We start from the raw sequence: 12,737 nt of genomic DNA, 5'->3' as shown, positions 1-12,737 counted from the left end.
TTCTTTAGTGCTTGCAATGTCTTCTGCATTGAAGTCACAAGCTGTCCAATGTTGATGGGAACTCATTTGCTTCATTCAAGTAATGCTCTGTGAGAACAGTATGTGGCTCTAGCCTCAGACCTTCCCTAAGGCTGACTTTAAGAGCAACTAGAGTGCTCTGTGTGTAGCCTCAACACTGAGCTTCTCACCACATGCTTAGTTTCAAGACTATTTTAAAGCTCAACTTCAAAGGCATAAGGAAACTTAGTGAGACAAAAAAATGAAAACTGAACTAAAAGGAGGCACACACTAATATTTTTATCTTCTCAACAATTGCAGAAACATCTTGTAAAACTCAAAGGCATCAATATCTAAATTGCACACTTAGTAATTAAAAAAATATAAAAACAATTTTCTGCTACAGCACAGTTCATTTGCATATGCCCGCCCAGAAGTAGAATAATGTAATCACAGAAAACATAGGAAATATGGTCAGATTATTAAAATGCTGACAAAATGCATGATATTGGAAGATTGAGGTTGAGAATTTGTGTTTTGTGCTACCTATCCATTAATCAAATATGCATGTTTGCAATTAAAATTTCTCCAATTTATGTTGTCACGGAAATGAATGCGGTTGGGGTGAGTGGTGTCCGAGAGCAACTTGCGTAGAAATTCTGGATAGTTCAACTGTTGTCCATTGATGTCATGTGGCTTTGGTAACTTAACTTTGCCCTTGCGGCAGCAGCTGGTAAATTTACCATCGGTAGGACGTTCATCAATAAAATCTCTGGACCCACAGAACTGGCACATGATGTTAAAAGGACCACAACTGTGTGGCTTGACTTGCTGTTCCTGTAAATGGATGACCACATCAGTGAGCATGTGAGTTTTTTGCTTTTGAACTATGCGATGGTGTTCTGCATCTGCCAAACGTCTGGCTGTAGTTTGCTACATCGAACTATGCCCTGGCAGCCCTTCCCCTCCGCAATCCCTGACACTGGACTCTGGCTGCGATTGGGCAGATCAAGCCTCCGTCGCGGCTCCCATTGGTGCACACTCCCAAGCGAACCGCCCCCTCAACAGGCATTGGTGCACACTCCGCTCCGCCCCCATGCAGCCCGTCCAATCACCGTTGCTGTCACCCCAGCCAGCCAATCACCGTTGCGTAAAACGTCACCCGTAGCCTCCGCTCCGCGCGTCTCAAGATCCCTGCAGCCGCTTACCCGTGACGTGATGAGTGCCGGCTCCCTGTTGCTGCCGGGATCACTGATGCGCCGGTCCCTGCTGTGACTCCTCCACACTGCCGCCACCCCCGCTGTTACTCTTCATGCTGCAGTTGGCGGCTTCCCGCGTATGGGTCGGAGGTGTACTGCCTGTGACCCACTTTCCTCTGGGGCTGCCATTCCAACAACGCTGGTGTTCCTGCCATCGTCCTGCAGTTTGCAGCGACCCCCTGTGCTTCTGGCTAACTTTCTAGCTTTGAGAACCGCTGCTCCCCCACAGAAGTCAGCCCCCTACCCCCAAGGACCTACAGATTAAATAAGGGTAATTGTTTAATATTTATAGTTTCAACGAAGTGTGTGTTACTACAGGTAACAAATGTGGCATAGAAATAGTACATATAAAAATGTAACATGTACTGTAAGTACATAGAAAAGGAAATAAAAATCAAAGTAAAAATAAAATCTGTAAAAAATATTTTTGGTACCACAGTGTCAAAGAAATAATGTACAATGTAAAAGTACAGTTTACAGGCAGTTTTGCAGTCGGGTCAGTATTGGGAGACCGGTGTTTGGGATCCTGGAGGTCATCATACCGACCCTGGGATCCTGGTGAGGTGGGGGGAGCTGAGAGCGCAACGAAGCCCCTTGTGGGCTCAGTGGTTTGCTGCGTTCGCCACAGGTCCTATTCCCACTCTATGGGACACCCACGAGTGAGAACAGTCCCTGTTAGTTGGCGACTGTCGCTCAGGATAGAGATAGGGATTCCAGTGTCAGTATAGTGACCATCGGGATCCCGACCGCCGGTCACATTATTACAGACCCTTGCAGTCCATAAAGATTAGTTTTTAAATGGAGAGGGCAGCATAGGTAGTTAGCGGTGAGTGGTGACTGATGGTTCTGCTCCTAATATGTTAATGCTGAGAGTAATACTTATACGGGCACTTACATCTCCCCGGAGGGTGGTTAGCAGCAGCGTGTTTCAAACCCAGATACTCTGATCCCTGCAAGACGCTATCGCTACACTGCAGGAGTCGCGGCACACAGGCACCTGTGTAACAACATCATTGCCTCTGGAAAGATATGCCACTTAAACCAAATCCACACAGATGGATAGAGATAAAAGGATCCACTGAACTATTGCATTATGAATTTGCGCTGCTAACCCCCACCGGGGAGATGTAAGTGCCCGTATTAGTATTACTCTGCATAATTAACATATTAGGAGCAGGACCATCAGTCAGCACTGACTACCTATGCTGCCTGTATACTGTACTTTTACATTGTACATTATTTCTTTGACACTGTGGTACCAAAAACTGTTTTTACTGTTATTTTATTTTTACTGATTTTTATTCCCTTTTCTATGTACTTAAAAATTTTCCAAATGACCCAAGGTTGTACAGATTTTTCACATCCCACAATCCCACACTTCAGTAGGGAGCGCAGAACACAATACCCAACCGCATACAGAGCGTCTATAGTAACTGTGTGCACCTTGCTGGACACTATCCTATACCTCCACACAGACTCACTGCCTCCTGGATGTTTGTATGTCAGCTATCCACCCCTACCTGCCCCTAACGCACTCCTTGCCCCAGCTGCTATCTACCCTTAACCCCTCCCTGACCTAAACCCCCACCTTGCCCTAGAACTGCCCCAACTGCTATATGTCCCTACCACCAGCACTACCTGCCCCTAAACCTCCCCTTGCCCACACCCCCATTGTTTTCCCAGCTTCTATCTATACTTATTTCCTTCCTACCACCAGCACTGACTGCTCCTAACCCCCTCCTTACCTCAGTACTGCCCCACCTGATATCTAAACTTATCCCCCCTTCCTACCCCAACTGCCACTTGCCCTTACCCCCTCCCCTTCTATCCCCTCCCTGCCCAAACTGCTACCTGCCTTAACTACCATCTCAACACCAACTGCTGCCTGCCCTTAACCCCCTTTCCACCATATGTTACCTGCACGCAACACTGCCCAAGCTACCACCTGATCCCAGCACTTTCCCCAACTGCTGCCTCCCGCCACCTTTCCCCCTGCCTGTACGTGTTGGCTATGTCAGATAAAGGCAAAGTAATTCTAAGCATTATTTGTACTGGAGAATGAGTGTGACTTCTGATAGTGCATAGGTAAGGCATGTGTGGTGGTCGTCTGATGCTATATGGGAATCTCAAAAGCATAATACATGATGGGACCCAGAAACAGTGCAGCAGGACCCCAGTTTTTTAAAGTGAGGGGTCCCAGGGACCCACAATTTTTTTCGCAGATCGCAATCACTGCGGACCCTCTGCAATACATTGCTAACAACTCCCCCCGTCTAGCCCCCCGGCACACTCCACCCACCATCGGACAGCTGCCGCCAGGACGCCCTCTGATTGACAGCCTGTCCAGCTGCCACTGGAATGCCGGTGACAGCCCGTATGCGCCGTCAAGCCTCCCACTGAGCCACACCAGGTAAGGGGTCTCATACCCGCGCCAGCATGTTAGCGCCCCATCTCGACCCCGGCCCCCTCCATTGCTTACAACTCCATCCACAGACCGACCCATTCAGCTGACACTTTAGTTATTGCCTCCTGCTGAGTCCCCGCTCACACAGAGAGACGTTGCCAAACACTAAAATAAGTTGCCCGTGCCCTCCCTACCCTGCGCCCTTACGCCAACATCCCTATCCACAACCTATTGCTTACGGCTCCATCGAGGGGCCGCCCCCCCACCCCAAGCCATTACACACATAGCGCCACCCAGTGCTGTCACTGGCAGCCCGCCCAGCTGCCACTGTATTAATTGACTCCTGCTGGGTGCCCACTCACCCAAGAAGATGCTGCCGGAGACTGTATTACATAAATACTATACCTACCTCCGCCCCTACAACACCCGCAGCCCCTCAAGACCCCCTCCCCCATCCACCCCAACCCCGCCACAACCCATGTAACCCCACTCCCTCATCCACACCGGACACTACCGGACCACAACACTGGACGCAACACACCCGACCCTTCCGCACCTGCAACACCACCGGAACCACTCCCACATGTGCAAATGCCCTGCACCTGCTCATCCCCCACCACCTGCACCTGCAACGCTACCCAAAACCCAACACCACCACGTACCCTCCCCCTGTCCCCCAAACCACCCACACCAACTCCCAACCCCCTCTCACTTCCACACAGGACCACACATCTGTCCGCATTGCGACTGCGCCAAGTAAATTTGCAATGTAGTTAGGTATTTTACTCACGGCATTACAAGGTTTTTTCTTCGTTCTGGTGATCGGACTGTGATTGACAGGAAGTGGGTGTTTCTGGCTGGAAAGTGCCCGTTTTATGGGTGTGTGCAAAAAAAGGCTACCGTTTCTGGAAAAAACACGGGACTGGCTGAAGAAACGGAGGAGTGTCTGGGCGAACGCTGGGTGTGTTTGTGACGTCAAACCAGGAACGACAAGCACTGAACTGATCGCAGATGCCGAGTAAGTGTGGAGCTACTCAGAAACCGGTAAGAAGTGTCTATTCGCAATTTGGCTAATCTTTCGTTCCCAATTTTACTATACTAAGATTCACTAACAGTAGGCGGCGGCTTAGCGTGTGCAAACCTGCTAAAAGCACCTTGCGTGCGAACAACTCGGAATGAGGGCCCCTGTGCACTCTCCCTCACGCTCCTGTTCTCGGTGCTACTTCCTGCGTCCCACCCACATATGTGACAACTGCAGCCGCAACGTTTGGTAGTACTGTTGTGCTCTCCCCACCTCCCCTCTTCCTCGCGTGGCAGCCAGCCAAAAGAGGCAGCCAAGAAATTCCTGTTTGTCCCTAGATCACAGATAAATCCATATTATATAGGGACCAGTGCCTAGCAGGTACTTTGTTAGCAAACGGCCAAAACTTTCTGCACTGCAGGTGGGGCAGATGTAACATGTGCAGGGCCAGATACATTTCGGGACAGATACATTTCGGTGGGGTATATTCAACATTAAATCTACACTGCAGTGTCAATAGACAGCAAACACTATCTAGCCTGCATACAAAAAATATTACCCAACCAAATCAAACTCCTTCTGCACATGTTACATCTACCCGCCCCCCCCCCCCCCCCCCCCCCCCCCACACACACACACACACACACACACACACACACACCACCCCCGCGGTGCACATGGTTTAGTCCATCTACTAACAAAGTTGCTGCTACGGTCAACTCTAAATTACCCCCTAAGTTTCCTCCCCACTGCAAATCCACATTCTTTGCCTACCACCCTGCTGTTCTCTACATTCCCTCTTTAGGCCCTTACTATCTCTACATTCACTACCAACCACAAGCATTTTTTCTTTTTCCCCTGTAACGCACGCCATCTCTCTATCCCAGGGGTTCTCAAACTCCGTCCTCAGGGGCGCACACAGTGCATGTTTTGCAGGTAACCCAGCAAGTGCACAGGTGTATTAATTACTCACACACACATTCTAAAAAGTACACAGGTGGACCAAATTATTTCACTTCTGATTCTGTCAGGAGACCTGCAAAACATGCACTGTGTGCGCCCCTGAGTACCGAGTTTAAGAACCCCTGCTCTATCCCCTCCATATCTCTCTGGGTATTTCTATAGCATCCCTACCACCCTATGTTTCACTATTTCCATTCTACAAACCTGGGTATCTCGATCCTTTCTCAACCACCCTGACCCTGTCTACCGCCTTCGATCTTCCAAAGTCTGACGTCCATTATGGCCTCAAACAGGCTAAAGTCATCGCAGCGGATAACTAAGTCCTCGCCTAATGAAAAACTGCAGCAGATCGTTTAGGACAGCTTGGATGTACATGCCATTGCACACTTCCAAACCACAAATACAATCCCCTGTAGTCGACAACTAACCAAACACAAGACTGCCAACACCAGCTAGCGATCAATCAACTGTGACCCCCACAGTTAATCAACATAACTTACCTCCATTTGTCTACGTTCGCTACAAATTAAAAAAAAAAAAAATTAGCCCAAATAACATTGCCCTTTCAAAATAAACAGATCACAATGGATTTAGACGAAGACCCCGCCATCAGAAAATGCCGGAAAAACAAAGAACGGCAGGCAAGATGGTTAGCTAAGCAAAGCCAAGGGTCGCTAGACAGAATGCAAACTGCAAATGCAGAATCTCTGCTACATAGACGCGAACAAGAAACAGTGGAGCAAGCTAAAGTGCGTCGCTCTGCAAATACTAAATCTCAGCAAGGCCGACTACAACGCCAAACACTGGAGAATTCAACACTACAAAGAGCTGCCCATGCACAGTGTCAACAACGTCAACGTCGTAACGAATCATCTTCTGAAGCTCAAGCACGTCGCACTAAACAAGTACTAACTCACCAACATAGACTCCAACAAGAAACTTTTCAACAATCCAAAGCGCGTCGAGCTGCACATGCCAAGTCTCAACAACGCAGACTCAATCGAGAAACATCACAGCAAACTACAGCCAGACGTTTGGCAGATGCAGAACACCATCGCATAGTTCAAAAGCAAAAAACTCACATGCTCACGGATGTGGTCATCCATTTACAGGAACAGCAAGTCAAGCCACACAGTTGTGGTCCTTTTAACATCATGTGCCAGTTCTGTGGGTCCAGAAATTTTATTGATGAACGTCCTACCGATGGTAAATTTACCAGCTGCTGCCGCAAGGGCAAAGTTAAGTTACCAAAGCCACATGACATCAATGGACAACAGTTGAACTATCCAGAATTTCTACGCAAGTTGCTCTCGGACACCACTCACCCCAACCGCATTCATTTCCGTGACAACATAAGATCTTACAACAGTGCTCTTTCATTTGCTTCAATGGGAGCTAACATTGTCACAATGCCAGGAAGAGGTCCATACGTTTTCAAAGTTCACGGACAAACATATCATCGCACTTCACACCTACAGCCTATAAATAATGAACCACCACAGTTTGCTCAGCTGTACGTTCTTGACAGCACACAAGCGGCCACCATTCGGGAAGATAATGCGGCCAACTCTGAGTGTCAGCGAGAAATAATGGACCAAATCGACCGATTCTTTCGTCAACACAATCGACTTGCACATAGCTATCAGCTTATTTGCAAAGTTGAAAGACGAGAAGTTCACCTGGCAGCTCAAAAAGGAGAACAAGTTCCGCAAATTAGCATGGCGCTAAGACGTGATCGACAATCAGATCAACGACGATAGAACAAACCAACCTCCAATGAAATCGCAATAGTCTTCGTGAATGAAGATGGTGAGCCACCGTTCCAACGAGACATCAGAATCTACCCCAAAAATCCACATGATCCAAAACAGACATTTATCAATATCCACATTCTAAGCCCAAACATGGATCCAATGACATATGCACTTCTTTTCCCATATGGCGAACCTGGCTGGCAAAGCAATTGGCAATGTGATTCTTACAATGGAGCCAAGCTAAATCGCGTTCGCAACTATGTGACCATGTTGCAGTACAAGGCCGCCTTAACAGCCATTCGAGATGATTTCAGTCCCATCATGGCCGCAGGCAAGTTGACTCAACAGTGGTTAGTAGATTCATATCTTCAAGTCGAGGCTAATAGATTAAACTACATTCGACAAAATCAGCAACGCCTACGAGCAGAACAGTATCAGGGACTTGCTGACCACGTCGCAAACATGGCAGTTAATTTGAACATGCCAGCTGGTGTGTCCGTTATTCTACCTTCAAGCTTCGAAGGATCACCAAGACAGATGCGCGAACGTTGCTGTGATGCAATGTCAATATTTGCAAAGTGGGGAGCGCCAGATGTTTTCATTACATTCACCGCTAATCCAACTTGGCCTGAAATCATTGAGAACTTAAGGCCTGGCGAACAAAATTCTGATCGACCAGATTTAGTTGCACGCCTTTTCAAACTAAAGCTTAATTCTCTGATGGATGATCTCACCAAACATGGCTTATTTGGTCAGGCCAAAGCTTTTGTCTATACTATAGAGTTCCAGAAAAGAGGACTACCACATGCTCACATACTGGTCTCACTGCGAACAGAAGACAAGTTTACCACTGTTGAACAAATCAATAAATTTGTGTCAGCCGAAATTCCAACAGAAGATAACCCTCGGTTGCGCAACATCATCACACGATGTATGATGCATGGTCCATGCGGTGCTAACAATCCACACGCACCCTGCATGCAAGACGGAAAATGTACGAAGCAATTTCCTAAACCATTTAATGAAGAAACCATTCTAAACATTAATGCATATCCTGTGTACCGTCGTCGCCCTCAAGAACAAGTACACGTTAGAGGCGTACTTATGTCCAACCAAAATGTCGTCCCATACAATCCATACTTGGCACTCAAGTACAACGCTCACATAAACGTGGAAGTCTGCACATCACTTGCAGCAATTAAGTACATCTACAAGTACATTTTCAAAGGCTTTGATTGCGCAAACGTTGCCATCACAACAAACGGACAGCCAGAGCTACGCTACAACGAAATCTCACAATTCATTGACTGCCGGTATGTCAGCCCACCAGAGGCAATTTGGCGTTTAAGAGAATCGCTAATGCACGATCGTTCACACGCCGTAATAAGACTTCCTGTACATCTACCTAACCAGCAGACCATCATCTTTGAACAAGGAAATGAAAACGAAGCACTCCTTGCAGCACAAACTGGTCGCACTAAACTAGAATCATGGTTTGACCTCAACTCTAATAATCCACAAGCACAACAATGGCTGTACTCTGAAATACCACAACACTACGTTTATACGCATGGCAATTGGCAGGAACGACAGCGAGGGGGTGAAAACATTGTGGCACGCCTGTATACCGTCAGTCTCAAAAATGAAGAACGCTTCTACCTACGGATTTTGCTTCTACATGTTCACGGTGCCATCAGTTTCCACTCATTGAGAACTGTAAATGGTGTCCTGTATGACACCTTTAAAGCAGCAGCTTTCTCTCATGGACTTCTCGAATCAGACGATGAATGGGATCACTGTCTAACAGATGCAGCCACGTACCTCATGGGCAAACAGTTACGCGAAATGTTTGCATACATCTGTTGCTTTTGTCAGCCAGCGAAACCACTTACATTATGGGAAAATCACGTAACCAATTTAACTCTCGACTTTATGCAACACAATCCAGAACACATTGCACAAAATAATTCCCTCCATGAAGTTAACACAATTCTAAAACAACATGGTTTATCCTGTGCAGTGCTTGGCTTACCAATTCCAACAGGAAATGCCCCAAAAGAAGAGCAATATAATCACGTTGAAGAGGCACAGCAGGCTAATAAACGCATTTCAATGCTTAATGAACGCCAGTTATATGCTTTCAACAGGATTGTCATGCCAGTGTATAATAAAAATGTGCACAGCCAATGCTTTTATCTTGACGGACCCGGTGGATCCGGAAAAACATTCCTCTACACCACACTCATTGCGTACATCCGAGGACAATCAAAAATTGTACTACCATTTGCAACAACCGGAATTGCTGCCACATTGCTAAAAGGAGGACGCACTGTTCACAGCGGATTTAAGCTTCCTGTGCCACTACTTGATACATCTGTTTCTTCCATGAGACTCACGTCACCAGAGGCAGAAGTATTACGGCAAGCTGCCCTCATCATTATTGATGAGATTACAATGCTTCCAAAACATGGACTTCGATGCATCGACAAGCTACTTCGTGAGGTCATGAACATAGACACACCATTTGGAAATAAGACTGTTGTAGTAGGAGGTGATTTTAGACAAACACTTCCAGTTGTCACAAGAGGAACACAAACTGATATTCTCGAATGCTGCATCAAAGCAAGTCCACTGTGGAAAAATTTCACTCATCTCACTCTTACTACAAACATGCGCAGTAAAGGACAAGACCAACACAACGAATGGCTTTTACAAGTTGGAATGGGCAACGTGCCAACAATTTCAGACATCTCCAAAAATAACATCATTCAAATTCCCCAATATATGGTCACCATGGACGATCTTATTACAACTATTTTTAACAATGTCCAACACATGTCAGTGGATGACCTTTCAACACGAGTCATTGTTGCACCCACAAACGCACACACACTCGATATGAACCGCAAAATTATAGCACTAATGGCTGGAAATCCAACTATTTATTACAGCGCAGACTCTGTTGTCAGCGAAGATCCCAACGACACTTTAAACTTCCCCCTTGAATTTCTTCACGACCAAACACCATCAGGAATGCCTCCACATGTCCTGCTCTTAAAAAAAGGCGTCATTATCATGCTTCTCCACAACCTTAACCCAAAAAAGGGCTTGTGTAACGGGACACGATTAATTGTAGAAAACCTGGAACGTCACTTCATAAAGAGCAGAATTATATCAGAGTGCAACCAAGGCGACATTGTGTTTATTCCCCGAATTGATTTTGCTCCAAATGATACCACATTGCCATTTATACTGCGACGTAGACAGTTTCCAGTTATTCCAGCGTACGCAATAACAATCAACAAATCCCAGGGACAAACTTTCGATCACGTTGGAATTCATCTGCCAACATCAGTGTTCTCACATGGCCAACTTTACGTTGCTTTATCTAGATCACGGAAAAAAGATCAAGTCAAAGTGTGTATTACACCAAACGAACACCAAGGGCAGCTGCTTTGTGACGAACGACACTTCACTAGAAATGTTGTTTTCAAAGAAGTTTTTGATATGTAAAAATGTACTTTCTTTGTTTGAGCCAAAATAAAGTGTAACCAAACATACATTTTCTTCCAAAATTCTGTTCGCATAACATATTAACACACTATTTCATTCATCCTCCCCTACATCCACTCTTTACGCTGTCACAAAGGCCTACGCCCTCTTAACCATCGCACACCCTTTCCACCTAAAATATGTAACCACTAACAACATTAGGCTTAAAGGTAATACTCCATACCGTACAAATATTTGCCAGTTAAAGGACATACAAAGGTTGCAGGGGCATAGCCCCTTCCGACGGTGTGAATAGCGCCCGTAGGGCGCGATGAATCACCTAGTAGTTTATTATGCATCACACATATTGTTAGAAAAACTAGTAAACTTCTACAGCCCAAACACTAATTTCACATTTTAAAATAAATGTTTCAAGTGAAGGCATTAAATGCAGTTGAGGATTCCAACTATCGGGGTAATTCTGAGTTTATCACAGCAGGAACTTTGTTAGCAGTTGGGCAAAATCATGTGCACTGCAGGGGGGAGGGCAGATATAACATGTGCAGAGAAAGTTACATTTGGGTGGGTTATTTTGTTTCTGTGCAGGGTAAATACTGGCTGCTTTATTTTACACTGCAAATTAGATTGCAGATTGAACACACCCCACCCAAATCTAACTCTCTCTGCACATGTTACATCTGCCCCACCTGCAGTGCACATGGTTTTGCCCAACTGCTAACAAAGTTCCTGCTGTGATCAACTAAGAAATACTCCTATATACTTAAATTTCTATTTTCATTAATAGGAAAATAGGACAAATAGAATCAATTTAAAAATAAACCATATATTAGAAAAATGTGGAGAGAGAGTAGTCTGAATTGAGTTGGAAAGCAACTATTTACTTCCTCTCAGCCATTGAACTTAAACTTGCCAGCCATGAGCCAATTCCAAGCTTGAGAACTTTGCATCAATTGAAGCACACGTTCTTTAGTGCTTGCAATGTCTTCTGCATTGAAGTCACAAGCTGTCCAATGTTGATGGGAACTCACTTGCTTCATTCAAGTAATGCTCTGTGAGAACAGTATGTGGCTCTAGCCTCAGACCTTCCCTAAGGCTGACTTTAAGAGCAACTAGAATGCTCTGTGTGTAGCCTCAACACTGAGCTTCTCACCACATGCTGAGCTCTTAGTTTCAAGACTATTTTAAAGCTCAACTTCAAAGGCATAAGGAAACTTAGTGAGACAAAAAAATGAAAACTGAACTAAAAGGAGGCACACACTAATATTTTTATCTTCTCGACAATTGCAGAAACATCTTGTAAAACTCAAAGGCATCAATATCTAAATTGCACACTTAGTAATTAAAAAAATATAAAAACAATTTTCTGCTACAGCACAGTTCATTTGCATATGCCCGCCCAGAAGTAGAATAATGTAATCACAGAAAACATAGGAAATATGGTCAGATTATTAAAATGCTGACAAAATGCATGATATTGGAAGATTGAGGTTGAGAATTTTTGTTTTGTGCTACCTATCCATTAATCAAATATGCATGTTTGCAATTAAAATTTCTCCAATTTATTGGCAAACCACCAAAGCTATCATACAAATACATGCAATAAAAAAGCAGGGGGCGAGCACACGATTATTGACAAATTGGTTCAATAATCATATAATTTATTATGCATCACACATATTGTTAGAAAAACTAGTAAACTTCTACAGCCCAAACACTAATTTGACATTTTAAAATAAATGTTTCAAGTGAAGGCATTAAATGCAGTTGAGGATTCCAACTATCGGGGTAATTCTGAGTTTATCACAGCAGGAACTTTGTTAGCAGTT

The 12,737-nt window shown here is 45.2% G+C and overlaps 1 protein-coding gene across 1 annotated transcript; it reads left to right on the top strand.

Moving 5' to 3' along the window:
* Positions 1 to 7,548: 7,548 nt before the first annotated feature.
* LOC135050625 (uncharacterized) lies at positions 7,549 to 10,911 on the top strand. Its single transcript, XM_063957083.1, has one exon. The coding sequence runs from the start codon at positions 7,549 to 7,551 to the stop codon at positions 10,909 to 10,911; it is 3,363 nt and encodes a 1,120-aa protein (XP_063813153.1).
* The last annotated feature ends 1,826 nt before the right edge of the window (positions 10,912 to 12,737 follow it).

Source organism: Pseudophryne corroboree, chromosome 1 (assembly GCF_028390025.1).
Source record: "Pseudophryne corroboree isolate aPseCor3 chromosome 1, aPseCor3.hap2, whole genome shotgun sequence".
Taxonomy (NCBI): domain Eukaryota; kingdom Metazoa; phylum Chordata; class Amphibia; order Anura; family Myobatrachidae; genus Pseudophryne; species Pseudophryne corroboree.
This window is presented reverse-complemented; position numbering and strand designations above follow the sequence as displayed.